The 19,239-nt window shown below is 32.9% G+C and overlaps 1 protein-coding gene across 1 annotated transcript; it reads left to right on the forward strand.

Moving 5' to 3' along the window:
* Positions 1 to 3,456: 3,456 nt before the first annotated feature.
* Positions 3,457 to 12,812, forward strand: zld (zinc finger protein zelda). The gene has a single exon (XM_072519712.1). It carries the CDS (start codon positions 3,902 to 3,904, stop codon positions 6,722 to 6,724), a length of 2,823 nt encoding a protein of 940 aa, XP_072375813.1. The 5' UTR covers positions 3,457 to 3,901; the 3' UTR covers positions 6,725 to 12,812.
* The last annotated feature ends 6,427 nt before the right edge of the window (positions 12,813 to 19,239 follow it).

Raw genomic sequence — 19,239 nt, forward strand, 5'->3', positions numbered from 1 at the left:
AGTTGGCATAGTTGGAAAATACCAGGCCGGATTTACTTTAAAAAAATCAACAACTGACCAGATTCATTCAATAAGACAGATCTCCAAGAAAACATTAGAATTTAACATTGAAACCCATCACTTCGTCGACTTTAAGGCTGCGTACGACAGTGTTAAGAGAACAGTACTATTCCAATTAATGCGTGATACCAGAAAAACTTATCCGATTAACGAGAATGACAATGTCTAACTTAAAAGCCAGCATTAGGATCAGGGAGAAAATTCACGATCCTTTGAGATAAAGGATGGACTCAGACAAGGGGATGCCTTGGCTTGCCTCCTACTTAACATTGCCTTAGAAAAGAATCCGAGATACACGAGATGGCGGTACTATTTACAATAGATCGGTACAAACCCTAGCATACGCTGATGACATTGACATGTTAGTTCGTAGCAAGCAAGATATTGAGCAATATTTCCTAGAATTGGAAACGGCGGCGAAACAGGTCGGTCTAGTCATCAACGAAGACAAAACCAGGTACATGTTGGTTACTAAGGATCCTATAGCAAATGAGGAACAGGAAATAGCATTTGGAAGTCAAATCTTTGAACGTGTTGACAGCTTCACATAATTTAGCTCGCTAATGACTACTACCAATAAAACAACCGAAGAAATTAAAAGACGAATAAACCTATGCCCTAATAAATAGGACATACTAATGACTCCAAAAACAATTCCACTCAAGAAATATCCAAAGAAAAACTAAAATTATTATATACAAAACACTGCTGAGGCCGGTCCTCACATACATGGCGGAAACATGGACTCTAACGCAGAAGGATGAACTTCTGGGAATATTCGAGCGTAAGATACTCCACAAAATATTTGGAGCTATAAATGATCAAGGACAGTGACGCAAAACATTTAATTTCGAATTATACTAACTCTTTAATTAACCAGACTTTGTAACGTTCATTAAAACGCAGCGACTTAGATGGGCCGGACACATAATACAAATGACTGACTACAAGATTGCTAAAAAGCTAACTGCAGGAACACCTATAGGAAGAAGAAGCAGAGGCCGACCGCGAATTAGGTGGTTAGATGGAGTTGAAACCGATTTAGGGATACTAGAGATGAGAAGATGGCAATACGTTGCCAGAAACCGAACAGAATGGCGACTAATCTTAGAGCATGCCAGGATCCACAGAGGATTGTCGAGCTAAAGATGATGATGATGTCTCCAGCTTCAATTATTACCATTATCTTTATAATTTTATTATCATTCTGGATTTACCAGCCTCCTGAAGAATTTTCCTTCAGTTTTCACTATTTATCGATTTCCTCCGCCAAGCACGTTGTTGTCATTACCTTAGTCTTATTTTTATTCAGTTTTAACTTTCTCTCCGCCAGTTCTTTATTCCATAAATTTGTATTACTTTTAGTACCTTTTCCGTTATACCTACAAGCTTTTTTAACTCCTTTGCTACATTTCCTTAACAAGTTTTAAAATTATTTATTTCATTTCTTCAAGTTTGAAGTTTTCCCTGATATTATAGTTCTTTCTTCCTGTCAAAGTTCAGTGATTTCATTTCCTTGTCTTATTCCCTTTACTGTCACATTCTATTTTTTTTTTTTCGCTAGCTTTTAATGCGTGTTGTATTCTTTTATTATAGTTATAGAGACAAAGAAGGCTTTTATAATTTAAAACGAATATTGGGAACAATGCACATATTTCAATTTTTCTGAATCGAGGTGTTAATGGCAGGCAATAACATTCAAATGTTATGTCAAGGGAATTAATCTTTTCTAAATATTTTTATTACAGTTAATGCTTTGAAAACGTGATTAATTTATGAATTATTGTTAGGGACTGACGTTTCCTTATATCGAGTAAAACAGATACAGGTATTGACCACTACAAATTTTATTATGAATATAAATTATAATTAGAATATGTCCCATATCCCAACATTCATTATTATGAGATTATGCGACTGGCAATAACCTAACATTATTATTTATTTTTGTTCCTTGTATCTTCCAAACAGTTGTAGACGCTTCATCTCTTCTGCCTCATCTACGATTAAAATCGTATAGTACCTATATAAACAACTCTGAGTGTCCATTTCAATGATTTATTTATTATATATTATATAATCTACTCTAGATGCTCTCTCTTGTTCTTTTACTACACTGTATAATAATATATATGTCCATAGTCCATCTCTAACAACCCATTTTCTTCTTTTTTGGTTTCCATAACCGGTAGCACATCTAAGAGGGCTTGTTCAAAATTTGCATATTTTAATTCGTTCTCCTTTTCATTCATGCTTCTTATGTTCTATATTCCTATTTTTAAAATATTTATTTTCCTTGTTTTACTCTAATCAAATCTTGCTCGTCAAGAATATTTATTCACTCCAATCCAGTACTCACTTTTTGAAATCTTTTTCTAGTCATTATATTTTTTCCTATACCTACAAAGTTATTTCTTCTTTTAGGGAATCCCATCTTTACTTTGTCTATTATCTACTTTCTATTATTACTTATCTATTATCTACTTTTGGAATCAAATTTTCTCTATTTCGTTGCCCCTTTCTCGTATTTTTCCTTAAAGTTCCAACTCTTTTACCGACTTATCTGCATTAATAAATATTTTCTCGTTAGTTTTATTTGTCACGTTGATGGTCGTACTTTATGATATTTAAACCATGTTTTGAATTCCAGTATGTGCTTCTGCATATTTACTAAGTATTTTCCTTATACACTTTTGTCAGCATTAGCATAGTTCCTATTTCTAACAATGCTTCTAATAATTCTATAATCCTGATACTGCATTTTGCTTCAGATTTTTATGTAATGAAAGAAGAAAAAATTTTACTAGTTACTCAACATAAATCACGACTGACATAGAAATAGAAAGATAGAGAAAGAAAAACGAAGAGTGGAACAAACAAGGGAACACTGAATATGTAAATCCTTTAATAATTAAGATAATATTTAGTAAATCTGATATGACCCATTTTTTAAATTAATTTACAATATTTTTGTTAATTTTATAGACAATCTTATTAATAGTAAATATGAGGATTAATTAGAATATATAGAATAAAACTGAGATTTAATACAAATATGTAAAACCATGAAATATACCACATTTTGAGTATATTAATATTGGTTATTTTTATATAATAAAAGAACCATTTTTCACGAACTTCCAATACTAGTATGTACATTGAGATGGAAATGTGAATGATTCGAATAAATTTTAAAATTTAAGATTAATTAAATTTTTATGCATTACATAGTTTACCTATATAAGGCAGAGGCGAAAGCATCATAATCCGAAAGCCGAATGTATGTTCAAAAATGCAGTATCTTACCCCCCACCAGCCCGAACGCATTAAACCAGGCCACGCCATTGGCCGAAAACCTACCGACCAGCCTATGCGAACTCGCAAAACTACGCACCGCACGCCAACTTGGACCACCGAATTTCGTGAAGAGAACACGGACACCGGCCCACATCAGTATACAGTTGAATTTGGCATCGAAAACACGTTCCTAGTGAGTAAAGTTCCGAGACACGGCATTTTAGTTGTGCGCTGTTACCGCTAAAATTTAACCTTACAATGACAACGTGTGTTGTAATTTTGTGTACGGACTGTCGTATTTATAAACAATAATGGGCTAAAGCGATTTACGTTGTAGTTTTTTATTTATTTTTTTCATTATTTTCCTTAATTTTGAAGTGATATGCGAGTATCAATCAAAAGCAGTTATGTTTACTACATTTTAAATGTTATACCACCGGGACTAAGAACTTTTGAAATGTTATGACATTTATAAAGTGACTGTTGTATTTTTTTGTTTTATAAACTTTTTTGTGTTTTTATTAAAAACTGTTTTAAAAGTGCAATGGCTAGTAGCAGTGGCGTTCAACAACAATTTATGCAGCAAATGAACAGTCCGTTTCACTGCAAAGAATGTGGCATTTCTCTCAACTCAGCTGAATCATTAGAAGTACATCTTCAGTATCACAAAGAAAATTTGTTGAAGAATTGGGCAGTGCAGGCACAATCATCACATTCGGAAGAGACCAACAACAACACCAAGGCAAACATAAAACGTGAGTTGATTTCAAATAATACTATTGCTGCTGCTGATAGTTCTGACTCTATGCAAAAAAAGAGTCCTGATTATAGTAGAGCTACCCCAGAAACTATTTTTGGTCATCCACCCACTCCCCAAAGTTACCAAAGTGCATCTTCACCTTATCAAAATCAAGATAATTCTACTTTTTCAACAAACTTTCAAAGCTATCCTATAAAATTAGAACGTAGTTCTCCTACACCCCAATATCAAAATAATTATTCAAACTATCCGGAACAACAATATTTTTCAATGGACTCTACGAGTCAAGGCCAACAATTTAATCAAGAATCCTTTGTCCACAAATCTGCGTACAGGTATCACCCGTACAATCAAAACCAGTCTCAAAACAGCCCTTACGACAGGCAGGCACAGGTGTCTTCGTCAAGCCCTGCTTACCCTCCTCAACCAACCCCGTCACCGAGCCCCAAACAATGCGATAAGTGTGGCTATGTATGTGAATCCGCTTCACAATTAATTGAGCATTTAAATATGGCTCACCCCTCGACCCCTGCATCACATCTTGTTCCCTATCAATCAAATCAGCATTTCATGTTTGATCACACTGTAATTAAACAAGAAGATGCAGCACAAAGTGAAATTTTAGATTTAGATTCACATAAAGTCGTACATAATGTATATCCAGACGAAGAAAAACGTCAAAATGGTGATCCAAACCCTCATTCCGTCTCGGCTATGCTTAATTCTTGGCCATCCCCTCAACAGACTTCACAACAAAAACTTTTTCAGCAGCAAGAGCAACGCATGTTTTCTAATTCTGAGTCTAAAATGTTCTCTCAAAACATTCCTGACAACATTCCAGAAAATAAAATTTTTCAATCGGAACAAAAATTGTTCCAACCCCACCAGATGCATAACCAAGAGTTTCTGGGTAACAATGTTACTACTACTTCTCAGGAATCTGTATCAAATGGTGTAAATCAACCACCCCAAGCTTATAGACCGTTTGAACATATGACATCACCTCCAAATACAGCTGTCATCTCTAGTACACAAGTTCCTACAAATCCAGTGCCTCCTCCAGCTCCTATTGGTAAAGGAGCTAACTGGAAATCTAATGAAGCTAGAAGACCTAAAACTTACAACTGTACGGCTTGCAACAAGTGGTTTACTAGTTCTGGCCATCTAAAACGTCATTATAATACCACTTTACACAAAAATGCCGTAAAATCCAGTGGCCAACCGGATCCGGCATCTTTGCCAATTAGTGCTCATCACCATCCCGCCAGAGAACCCTCTTCGAAGCAAGACGAACGTCCTCAGTCGAGTAGTTCCGGAGATGAGATTCGTAACGAAGACAACAACAGTATGCCGCAATATGAGAGACTGGGTCCAATGTCAGGTATGAGTGGGCCGTATGATCGACAGCCGCCTCCAAGTGTTCATCATACGCCTCCACTACATTCTCCGATGCCTCATTCACCTATACCTCATTCGCCGATGCCTCAGCATCCCAGCCCGCTGGGAAATCACCTTGGGAATCCAAATTTATCGAATGGGAGTCCCCCAAACGGGGATGCAGGTCCCTCAACCACCAACCTGGGGGGCCTGCTATCACTGACCTCTCCCCCAATCAATACGGGCAATACCCCCCATGGGTTCAATATGCCTCCTCAGCATATGATGTCAATGGAGAACAATCAATTTCAGATGTACCCAAACGAGCTTGCCCCCCACGTTATGCCGGCTATGGCTACCAACAACCTCAGTACTACTGGTGAATACCAGTTTGTTCTGCAACAACGTCTAGTCGAAGAAAATCAGCCCTTACCGAGTTTTGCGCAAATCCAAGCGCATAGGTTTAATGTTATCGGGTATGAAACAGCTAACGTGGGGGGCAGGGGTTCGGTAACGACCCCTTACACAACTTACTACGAAACGGATATGTCAGATATGAGGCCTGTGCTTTACAGAGAAAACGACTACAAACTAACCGTTGTTACTCCCATAGAGTCACCAACACATCAAGAATACATCCTTGGTTATCCTTCCGATGAACACATCCATGAAGAAGATTTAAGCATGATTTCAATGACTTCAGAAAATGAATCTAAAATTATGGAAGAGAATAAGATGCAAATTATGGATGACATCAAACTTCGGTTAGAAGCCCAACCAAAAAGTCCAGAAAAGGCACATACTAAGAGGGATTATGAAGAACATACTAGCATCCCATTGATAACTTCCACTAGCAAACCTGGTTTACACAAATGCTACGATTGTGATAAAGTTTTTAATAAAGCTTGTTATCTTACTCAGCATAATAAAACTTTCCACAGTGGAGATAAGCCTTTCAAATGTTCGAGGTGTGGTAAGCGATTCTCATGTGAAGTCACATATCAAGAACATCTCACGAAGCACGCAGGTGACAAACCGCATAAATGCGAACTTTGTCCTAAACAATTCAACCACAAGACCGACCTGAGAAGGCATATGTGTCTGCATACTGGCCAGAAGCCCTATGCTTGCGAAACCTGTGGCAAGGGTTTCATTCGAAAAGATCACATGATGAAGCATTGTGAGACCCACGTCAGGAAGACACAGTCCAAAATTGCTGCTATCCGTTGATGAAGCACTTTGTGTACGTAGAAATTTATTGTTTTTTGTCATTTTGGCACTTTTCTACTTAAATGTAAACTCTATTTAAAGAATATTTTATTAGATTTTGTAAATATTTATTTTATATTTTTATTTTATGAATAACAAAACGGAGACAAAACAGAGTAAATTTTTAATTTGTTGCTTATTTTTAAAAAATACTTTATATTATTTAATTCAGGTGCTGGTTAAATTCAATTTTAGTCACATTTTTTGCCAATTATTTTATTTTCAGATTTTAGCTAGCCGTTAAACAAAATGAAAATCGACAATATTTCGGTAATAATGCATTTTTCTTATCTGAATTGTGTTTAAACTTATATGAATCGCTATTATGAATTATTATTTGTATATTTGTTAGAATTCACCTATTTTAACAAAACTATTAATATGCAAGTATAAGTGTACAATTTTATTTCCTCTTTTTAAATGACCTTGTGTACACTTATTTTGTGCTCTCGGTAGAGAGTTACTTTGCAGTCTAAATTTTAAACAATATTTACAAATCACCAATATTCTTCTTTCTTCTAGGGATTAGGTATGTGTTGCCTATTCAGGTATCAAGCCAATAATTTTTTTAGTAAAATAGTTTTCTTCAGAAAAATGCATTATTACCAACCAACACACATTATAAATCATTAACAGATTTTTTTAAATGTCCTATTAATACATTTTTAGAACTGGTAAGCTGCTCTCGTTTTTTTTTACAGTGATTTTTTAGTTGATATCAATTTTTCTTTAGATATTTTACTGAAATAAGCAACATATTAAGGGCAAATCCTCGCAAATTTGGAAACTTTTTCCTCTGTATATTTTGTTTTGAAAACTAGACAGTTCAAATGGATAAGTTAAAATTTATAACAAACAAGGCATGTAAATGTTTTAAACCGAACAGTTTATCTTTTTCAATGAAAAACGTGTATTCTTCTAAAATTTGAAGGATTGGCTCTGTAAAAATTCAAAGAAAAAATTGCTCAAAAGTTTATTTCATAGTGTCCGATAATAATCAATACTCAGAACAGCAATACCTCAGAATCTCAGTTATTAAATATAGATATAAAATATTTATATCAGATTTTATTATAAAAATCTTGTGGATGTACAAACTCTAGAATCAGGTTAAAATGTATAAATTTTAAATAACTAGAGCAACACTTTTTGTTTTTCAGTTGATGATAAATATGTCATACCAATTTTCTTGTTCTTCCTTGTAGTATAATATACCAATATAATAGAAAGAAAAATCAGGTCATTAAATATCTTGGTGACAAGGCATTCAACAATTTTTTTTATATTATTATATAAATACTTTCCAAACTCAGTTGAAACCTTTTTTATGTAAAAATCTTTCCAATTGAGTTTGGAAACATTTTTTTTGCATAGTACCCACACAAACAGTTATCCATAGTTTTTTCTTTAATTTGTCAGGTATATAAACAGAAGCATATGTCTACCAACTGAACGTCAATAATGAAAAATTGTTCTCTTATTTCTACTTTGATTTTACTGCTTATCAAAGAATTCTCTTTTGATTAAACTTTCCGTAGATTGTCTACTTGTATAAATTTTTTTATCTGCAAGTATCTATCAAGCACTGGTTGCTGAGGTGATCAGTAAGCCCAGCATGTATATAAAATTTGTTCTCCCCTGTTATATAAATAATTTTTGCCTTCCAATAAATGTTTACAGTTGTGTATATTGCTCTATTTTCTTTGTTATATGGTTTCGAGTTTCGACTGAAATAATTGATAATTTAAGGGAACTTATTATTTTCTTCTAACTCTTTTTCCTACGGGAGTTTTTCTCCAATCGAGATCATTTTCAAGATCATCATCAGTACTGAGTAAATCATTATTGTCTTAATTATTCTTCTAGTAATTCTTCATGTTTGAGTTTCAATTCATTAATTTGTTTTTGAGAGATTTCTTTTTTGCAACTGAATCTCCATTTTCTCATTATGCCAATATACTCGTTAGTAGAAAGAAAAACTTCTTTAGGAGAGAGTATCAGAAAAATTTTTCTTAAATTCCCAGATAAAAGTCTTGTCTAAAACATCTGTTCATGGTGGTTGTTTTCCTTTAAAACTGTTGATTGTATCATTATAGATTTGCCTTCTTTTATTTCTGATATGTCATGATTCATCTTAGTTTTAGATTTGCAAGAACTATGTATGTCCAGTTCATGTTGCTCTAACGTGTCATCTTTGCTTCTTGTATGACAATGTATTATAAATTAATGAATTTTTAAAATATATGTTTATACTTACTAAGTACAGAACTTTAGTCTTACATATGTAAACTGTGGAATATTAATTAGGAAATAGCAAACTTGGTACTTTTCCATTTTCATCAACTGAAAGATTTATTTTGAACTACAGGGTGAAATTTTATGACATTAACAATTTGAAATATGTTTATGACCAAAACCTAGCTCCTATAATATATAATGGTGCAATAAGTTTTGAATAATTGACTTTTTTAAGCTCTCTAATTGAAATTAAATATAAATGTTTTCACGTAAAGAAACTTTTTACAATTTGGGAAAGAACATTGTTCATCCAGGATCGGCTTGTTAAAAGAAAACACCAAAATATTTTTATTAGTGGTAAAAAGAGTGTCACAAATTTGTAATGCCATTTTAACTTTCTCAAGATACAAAAAGTTTACAGACTTTTTGATTTCAATTCTTTGATTTTTCAATTTTTCTTGATGTCATGATGGTAACAAAATCATGATCATCAGATGATAACAAATTTCGATAATCTATTCATATAAAACATATTTTTATACAAAGAATACTTACTGCTTTTCGTTTACATTTGTAGCTGCCTTTATCGAGACTGCTTTCTTGAGTATTACAAAATGGTGTAACAGGGTGACCAAAACAAAATTTATCATTTTGCTATTCAAGTGATACATTCTACAAACAGTTTAATACATTTATATAAATTATGCTGAATTATTTGCTTTTTTTTATAATAAAATGAGATTTTCATGAAAATTTTCACCCTGTATAACTGAAAGTAATAATATGCAATAATGTTAACAACGCAAGTTTTTGATATTTGTTTCTTTTCTATAAGATGTAATAAAAAATGTGAGTAATTGTGTACATATTCTACCGTTGACGTTTAGATGATATTTGATTTTTCCATATGACAAATCTACCTCAGTTTTTGATGAATTTATGTGCCAATTTTAAATTTTAAGTTTCGCGCCACAAGTGGCGATTCTTAGACAATTTTATGTGCCAAATATTTCGCAAGCAAAACGTTGCTATATTTTTTATAAAAATATGCCAATTTTTTGCCAAATGGGCATATGTATCCTAGCAGGATGTCCTAAAATCGATGACAGCCCAGAATTTTCATCCGACTTGGGATTATGGCAGTACACAGAAAAATACATTTTCGTTATACTTTAGTGACTGCTTCTAACTTTATATTTCAGCATTTATTTGAGGATTTCACATTTTTTATAGATATCACGTGAGAGATCTGTTGTGTCGTTTCACAATTTCTGACGTTTCCTTTCAAAAGCCAATTTGTAGCGCCAAAGAACTTTGTATATCACAAAACTTATTTTGTTTACGTTACCTCCATACCCCATTTTATGTCCAAATTAAATTTGTGTTTTTTGCATAAATGGAGATAGTACGCATCCTTGTCTGACCTATTTAATACTGATTTCCACTATTGTCTTGTTCTGGCTGACATTTGCACACCGGTTCTAGGTGGTTTCAAGATCATCTATGCTATTCTCGATACAATATTTTTTGTGAATGTGTTCAGTTTTTCACAATGAGATTTATGCAAAGAATTAGTATTACTATTAATTTATAGATAGTGTACAAATATTCTTTAGACTTTACTTTATTCCCATTTTAGATAGTTCTCTATATTCTGTGAATATATATTATTTTATAATCACTATTGATTTTTTACTCAGAGGACTTTTACCCAGAAATTAAATATGTCAGCTTTTTCTCCCTATGGAACAATGAAAGGGCCTCAAATATTTGTTCAAATGTACAATAGGATTTGTTTTGGAATTATTTTTTGCCTACTTATTCTGTTGTACGTCATGATCCTGTCTGCGTTTTAGTTCAGCAGGAATAGGACCAATCACTTAAAATAATGATTGTTCGATGTTTAAAATATTCCTGTCGAACTATTGATAATTAATAACTTTAATCTTTTCTTTGAAGAAATCATAAGTAAATATTTTTATATACCATGTATATTTTATTTATTTTATTAAAGTGGCATAAATTTTTATATTTAGTTAAGATAGTTAGGTATAAAAATATAAATACTATGGGTAGCAATAAACTTTTTATTAAATTTTTATAATCAATGCTGGTCAGTCGACTTTTGAGGCATCTTGTATAATTAGTGCAATTTTAAATATTTTTTAACATCAGTTTCGAAGGTTGTTTTGCGTTACGAGTTACCAATGTTTGTATGCAAAAGGATGTAGTTAATGATCAAAGATTTTTACCAAATAACCACTCCAGTGTAACAAAACGTATTGGATTGCTTTCCATATTGTAACACATATCACATATTTGATAAAAAAACCTAATTTACCTTTTAAGCTTTTCGTAAAAAGGCATACTTGGCTGTTTAGAATGTTCTTGCTGCTTTGTAGATCAACTACACACTGCTTTTTTATTGGAAAATATGTATTTTAGCACCAAAAGAATTCAGACTACATTTTAAAACCTTTTTGTGTTGTTCTTTACTCAAAATTAATTAGGCTTTCTTTAGTTTTAGCCTGTCATACCACTCCAATTGTATTTTTGGACTTCGTAAGACATCCTAAAGTATCAAATGCCAGAGATTTTCTATTCGATAATTCTTATAACTAAACGATATTTAAACTGAACCTACTTTCTTCCACGTCAAAAGAAACTCCTTCCGAAAGGAAAGAGTATGATTTACTTCATTTCCTTTCGAGCCTTTCTTTACGATATTTTTGTTGTCCCTATTTCTGGAATTTTACTACTTACCTATTAGAACCTATACCTTTACTTTTCGAATTTAGAATGATGTTCGTTCTATAATGATGCAACTGTCATATGTGATATAGACACTAAAAATATGCAACATTTTTAGTCTACAAAGAAGCATGGTTTCAGTAACTATTGCAAAATATTTCATATATCAAGTTTCTCTCTGAAATATGGTTCTCTTTGCCAACTAAAATAAACAGTCTTATCTTCTGTTTACTTTATGCGATATATATTCTTTGTGCAATGATCTACTATTGATAAATACTTGTTACATGTGTAATAACTTCCCTACAGTGTAGGTAATCCTTACAACTTAGTTAATGAAATTCATTAGCCTAGAAATAAAAGTACTTCATATTTTATTACCATATAGGTATGTCACATTATTTAATTGTAAAAACAATTTATATAAATTTAAGTATTTATACGAGATGGTTTGGGCATTTATGAAGACTCTTTATTTGTTAACTATGTCGTTTTGCAATGATTGTTTTGTTATGTTGATGATGAATATTTGTGCGTGTGATTTTAATGTTATGTTCAAAATATTGGACAATTTTTGCTGTGGTTCTTAGCCCTTTTGTCATTGGTTTATTTAATATGCATATAGTCAAGAAAATTCCATGAAATTTTGTACGGGTTGTTATACCGTCGATCAATTATAAATGGGTCATATTTATTATGTTCTTGGGGTTATTTTATTTGTAGGAGTAATACATTTTTTTTATATATATTTTTGTGATATTATTTTTTGTAACTCACCAAATTGTAGTTAATTATAATTAATCTTATAGTAGTTTTACGTATTCTTTCATGAAAAATTGTTTCTTTTTCTTGATGTGACTAATTTATAGATGATGGGGTAATTTAACAACCCTGCCACGTGTATTATTTGTTTAAGACTGATTATATGTAGTAATTTGTTTCAAAGATTTTTGAAGGTGTAAATTTTTCTCATACGTTACAGCTGTTTAGTCTTTAAGTTTTTGAATGTTATGTTACTCTTACCATTGAACGCAAGAATAAATATAGATACTTATTATAATGCTTGTCTTTTATTTATAGATATAATGTATATTTACAGATAAACCACCAGGTCTCTCGTCACCCTCTTTGCATCAGTATGTGTAGTTGATTTTCCTAATTAAATTTCTCTATAAGATTATATCTTTGGTTGACCCATATTAATCACCAGACAAGACACAAGACAACTCTTGCTTGTTTCCCGACAAGTCTTTTCTACTTTTTTTTTTCCTTTCAAAGAACTTTCAACTCAACTATTTTTTATTGGGTGATTCATCTACTCATCTTAACCTTTCATTTGAATATCAAGTGGGGCCGAATCTAGACTTCTAATATATTCATTCTTACTTTTATTCTTGGCGCTCAAGTCATTCATTTAAACATCGTTATTTATGCCACATACAATCTTTGTTCTTCTTTATTTTTAGCTTTGTACCTTTCAGTAGTTACCTTTCAGTTTCAATGTAATTTTTCTATTATACCACTCCTCTCTTTGTGTTTTGTCCATACTGCATGCATCTCTATATATGTCCATATTGCTCTGTAATTCCCGATCCTAAATAGTTGAAACCATAGTTATCATTTTGTTTACAGTAAAACTCAATCTAAAAACACATTCTAGATACTCTTATTACATAATTTTTTTCTTCAAGACCTCATCTCCATTGTTCTAGCCTTTGTTCTAATTTTTTGTCAGAATTTTCTACGAACAGCTTATCATCGGAATACATTAAACACCAAGAAATGTCACTTTGACATTTCCCTCTTATTTGATCCAACCCTTATGAGAATAAATAAGGACTACGCCCTGAGCCTTTATGCATCCCCTTATAGGCTTCTATTGTACCTTTTGCTACAGTAACTTTTTCTTCATTTAGCGACAACATAGTTTTGACAAACCTGCTTTTTTGCCGTCCTGTACAATTTTCTGTTATTTTTGTTTTTACGTTTGATCCCAAACCAGGTCTTATTCTCAAATTGATTTCTCCAAACATTCGTTAACAGTACATATCTCTAATAAAACTAGCCATATTTTTTGAATTTGTATTAGGTCTTCCTTTCGTTCCAACGATTTTTTTCTTATTACACTTTCCACCTGATAACATCAATCACTTAATGATTTTTCGTTCTCTACAATATCGTAGTTTCCTTTCGCACTTTAGAATGTCCAGTACAAACAATGTAAGCTATTTACTATTATCTTTCAGTCCATATATGTTCACGTATATCTTATTTTTTTGTCACAAAATAATCCATTTGAGAATGATTTTGGAAGAGTATGTTAACATTGGTTATACTGTCATGCCAGTTCCATCATACTATCTCTAGCATTCTTTCTAATTCCAAAATGTCATCTTCTATGTATCGCTTTATATTCTACTATTCAGTGACCCACACTTACGTTAAAACTACCCCATGTTACTGTATGTCTGTACTTATGTCTCTTAATTGATTATAGAAAGCTTTTCTTTTATTCTCACCTAGAAAACCTGATAGTATCAGTATGAAGTCAATGAGAAATATCGTTTTTAAATTTGCTGTTCTTATGTCTTAGTCCAGTCATTAGAGATGTGTGCATAAATGTTAATGTCTTAGTCCAGTCATTAGAGATGTGTGCTTAAATGTTTATTGCACTTTTTCTGTAAAATTAACCGTTCTCTCAGAAACAAAGCTTGAAATGATCGGCGATTTTAAATGTCAGTTACGCTCATGAATAAATTCGGTAAAAATTTGATATCTGTCAGAGTGTCCTATGAACAAGAATTCAAAAATGAGTTTTAAAGGTGAGGAGTGCAGCTTTCGTATGTAATTTTTGTATTTTGTCGCAAGTGAAGTCAGTCTCTATAAAGCTGTGAAATAAACGTTTCGAGATTTTTGCCATTTTTTACAATTCTCATGAGATCAATAAAATTTATCAGTTCTATTGATCGGGAGTAGTGTAATTTCCATTGATAGAGCCTAGTCTTTAAAATGTTCATAAAATTTCAACTTTGGGTTTTGGCAACAAATATGAGGCATTTGAAATATGCCTAAAAAACGCTCTATTGCTCTTGGTAAGTCTCAAGTTGAATTCAGTTTCTTCCTTACTTGTTTGATCAATAAAAGTGCCTAAGTACATAATATATACACCTCGATTTCTATAACTGATCCATTCTCCACCTCTAATTTACAGGAGCCTTATAGGATGTGTTTATTCCTTTTTTGCTCGAGATTCCATGTACGTGGATTTATTAATATTAACTTTCAGTCCTATTTTAGAGCTTTAGCGAATCAGTCTTTTTGATACACTTGCCAGTTTTTTTTGATTTCTTGCAATGAGAACCATATTATTAGCGTACGCTAAGCATTGATACTATTTGTATAAAAGAGTGCCGCACCTATTTATCCCACTTACCCTTACAATTATTGTTCTAGAACTATATTGAATCACAAGTTAGACAACGAGTCTCCTTCACGAACACCTTTTTTCACTTCGAATTCTTCTGGGACTGACCGTTGCGTTTCACAGCACAAATTTCATGTCTTGTTATCAATTTTACATATCTTACTATTTTTTCTGTCCATATTTTGTTTTTATCTATTGTATCGTAGGCGACTTTGTAATCAATGAAAAGTACTTGTGCTAAAATGTTGTATTCATAACAATTGATGAGGATTTGTTTTAGCATAAAAATTTGATGGGTTGCTAATCATTGCTAAATACTTGCTAGTATTCTCATAGATTCTTCTGTACTTAAATTTCTAATAGTTTTTTAATTAGTATGACGAGCAATTGTATATTACCTTCAACAAGGATATACCTCTATAGTTTGCACATCCAGTTCTATTCCCGTTTTTGCGTATAGGAATTATAATGGACTTGTTCCATTCTTGGGGCAATTCTTCGGCATTCCTTACTTCTACTATTAGCTTATGAAGTTAGTTTAGTAAAGCCTCTCCTCCATATTTTAAGTTCTTTTTCACAATGCCGCTCTCTCCGGGGTTTTTTCTTGGGTTTTCATATCTTTTATTATTTCTTCAATTTTTTCTCTTGTGGGCTTTGGTATTTCTTCTACTACTATATGGGATATAGGAACATTATAATTTTCTTCAGTAGTCCCTCCGCCATCTAGCAGCTCTTCGAAATTATCTTTTCCTACTACTACTACTACTACTACTACTACTACTACTACTACTATCGGTTCACAGCGTTCTCCGATGCCTTCCAACTCCTAACCGCCATTCTTTTCTATTTAACCATAGGCCTGGAGGGATTTCTCTTTACTTTAGTTCTTTTTCAATTCCCTCTCTCCAGCTTCTTTTCGACCTTCCTCTTTTTCTTCTTCCTTGTGGTGTCCACGTCAAAATCTGCTTCGGAATCCTGTCATCTGGCATTCTCTGTACATGGCCGTACCATTAACTGTTTTGTTTTTATGTCATCAACTATTGTATGCTTGACTCTCATCATTTCTCGTATTCTCTCATTTGGTATCAGATCTCCTCTTGATTTGTCTGCTGCTCTTCTCCAGAAGTCCATTTCTGTTGCTAGTAACAATTTCTCTGTTCTTTGTTTCATTGGCCAAACTTCACTGCCATATGTGATTACACTTTTAAGTATGGTGTTGTATGGTGGTGTATATGAGTTGTTTGTTCGCTTTAGATATTGTTTGGTCCCACAGAATGCTGTTCATCATGGATATGGCTTTTCTACCCTGTATGTTTCTGTCTTTTATAGCCTCATCGAGTGTTGCTGAAATTATCTTTTCGTGTTTTACATATTTGGCGTATCCTGTTTTAAAGAGTCACATTCATAAACAAACAAGGTTTTCGAAAAGATAAAGGTACGGAATGAACAATTACTAAATACAGCGGTTCGAAATATGAAGAACTTCTTGATTAAATAAAAATAGTGGACGATGCATATATATGAAGTACTTTACAACGTTGTCAGACCGAAAGGGAAAATTTTAAAAGACAAAAAAAATAGTTCAGGTGTGAGTAAGTTAAAAAGAAGAAATACATGTTTTGCAACTTACATTCTTCATCTTTTCATTTCTATTTCCGCAAACCTGACGTTGAAAATCACCGATCGCTTCAAGCGTTGTTTTTAGAACTGTTCATTCTACATAAAAAGTGCGTATAAACGTTTTTGTTCGAAATTATCTCAACTACATTTTATATTTGAAAAAAATTTTTTACGTCATACAGATTCTTGCTAAATCGAATTTTTCCGTTTTTCCCCTCTATGACGGGGGTTTTAGGGGAAAGCTGGGGGTAAACGTGGTAAACTTTTTTGCATATTTTTGGGTTCCCTAAATTGACATTCTCATCAAAATTGAGCTTGTTTATATGATTTTTAGAGGTTAAGTTGCATTTTCGTCTATGACGACTGGAGTAGGTATACTTTTAAAATTTTGGAAATTGGCTAAAAGGGTTGTATTATTTAAAATATAAAGCACCAGCTTTTAGAATTAATACTTATAAATTAAATATTTGTTCAAAAAAATTTAGTTTTTAAAAGAAAAGTAATTCATAGTAATTTTTTTTAATTAAAAGTTAAGAAATCGTGTGGGGAAAACTAAATAAGCCATTTTATTTGACTATTTGTCCAATTTATAAAACTCTTATTCTAGTTTTCAAAAATTTTTGAAATTTTTTCTCTAAACAAACTCAACTAATTCTTTGAAACCATTCCTTTTTTTTCTAGTTTGAATAAATCAGTTGATAAGGTGGTAATAGTTTAACGTTAGACCATACTATAAGACACAGTGAACACCGTTCAAAAGTAATACCAAATAGAATTTTCAGTCAAATGGTAGCAGACACTCCATATGAGGTAAGAGTATGTACAGTCAGTTGCCCATCCAGAATTTGTCTTAGCGGAGGTTTTGAAATTTTTTTATGCTACCTCTATTTTGAGTCCCTAAAATTTGGGTTTTAGTTTAATTTAAAGTACTAAAGATAGCAGTGCCAAAGATTCAGGTATCTATTATCCTGCCTACCAACTAAAACCACCCTCTCTTACTTGTGCGCAGTTGACTGTCGCACGTACCGTACTCCGAAAGTGGGGTGGCCATTGTAAGGCTGACGACATTTTTGGAACACTCCCTTCTCGTATCTAGATCTTATCTATTCTTCTGAAGCTATTTTCTTTTGGAATTTTAAAGTAATCACTATTTTAATGGGAATAAGCCACAATTGAAGGTTAAAATAAGGTTATTGACGTTTGACATTAATCCAACTTGTAAATACAATACATTTTGAAGACGGCTATCGCCATATACCCGTTCTCCTCCGCCAATCCTCCCGGTCCAAGGCATGCTTCTCCTCCAAACCTCTCGATTCCATCGCTCTTCTAATTCTTTCATTCCATGAGCGTCGAGGTCTACCTCTTTTTCTTCTTCCAGGGGGCTTCCATTTGTTAAGTTTTTGGGGCCAACGATCGTAAGGCATTCTCAATAGATGTCCAAACCATTTTGAACCTCTTCTTTCTATTCTGTCAATGACCGTTTCTGTAGCATTCATGTTATTTCTTATAGATTCGTTGGTCTTTCTTTCCAGCATTGATGTTCTAGTACTTCTTCTTAAATAATCCATTTCAACTGCCAACAATCTTCTCTTCAGATCTGCATTAATTGTCCATACTTCAAAGCCATAACAAAGAACTGATTCAACCATGGTTTGCCCTATTCTTTTTTTGTTCCTTTTGGAAATGTTGTGATCCCACCATAAGGAGTTCAGACATCCTACAATTTTACGTCCCTGATAAATTCGGTGTTTAATTTCGGTTTGTCCCAAGCCATTCTTAGCAATGAGTGCACTTAAATATTTAAATTTTTCCACTTGTTTGATTTCCACGTCCTCGTCGATCAACACTTCAAACCTTGCATCTGAATTGATAACTAAGTAAATATTCTGTTTTCTTCATGCTGACTTGTAACCCCCATTTTAAATATTCTCTCTATAGACGCTTTATCATAAATTCTAGATCATGAGAATTTTGAGCTAGGATGACTTGGTCATACGCAAAGTTCAGGGAGAACAGTACGTCATTTTCTATGGGGATTCCCATTCCCTAGCAGGGGTTTTTCCAATTTTGGAGGGCTGCCTCAATATATAAATTAAACAGTAAAGGTGACATACTGCATCCTTGTTTTAGTCCTTTAGTTACTTTTATTGGCTCTGATAGTCTATATCCGATTTTTAGGTAAGTAGTGTTATCCCTGTATACTTCTGTGATTATTCCTAAAAGGTATGGACTAATGTCGAGTTGTTGTTAAGCTTGCCACAATTTAAGTCTTGGAACTGTATCATACGCCTTTTCTAGGTCGATAAAGGCTAGATGTACTTCGGTACTAACCGCTATTCTTTTTTCTATTAATTGTTGGAGTATAAACAAATTATCAGAGCAAAATCAAAGATCAAAAATTCAATCGTCAATAAGCTTATTTTAACCTTTAATTGCGACT

Source organism: Diabrotica undecimpunctata, chromosome 1 (assembly GCF_040954645.1).
Source record: "Diabrotica undecimpunctata isolate CICGRU chromosome 1, icDiaUnde3, whole genome shotgun sequence".
Taxonomy (NCBI): Eukaryota; Metazoa; Arthropoda; class Insecta; order Coleoptera; family Chrysomelidae; genus Diabrotica; species Diabrotica undecimpunctata.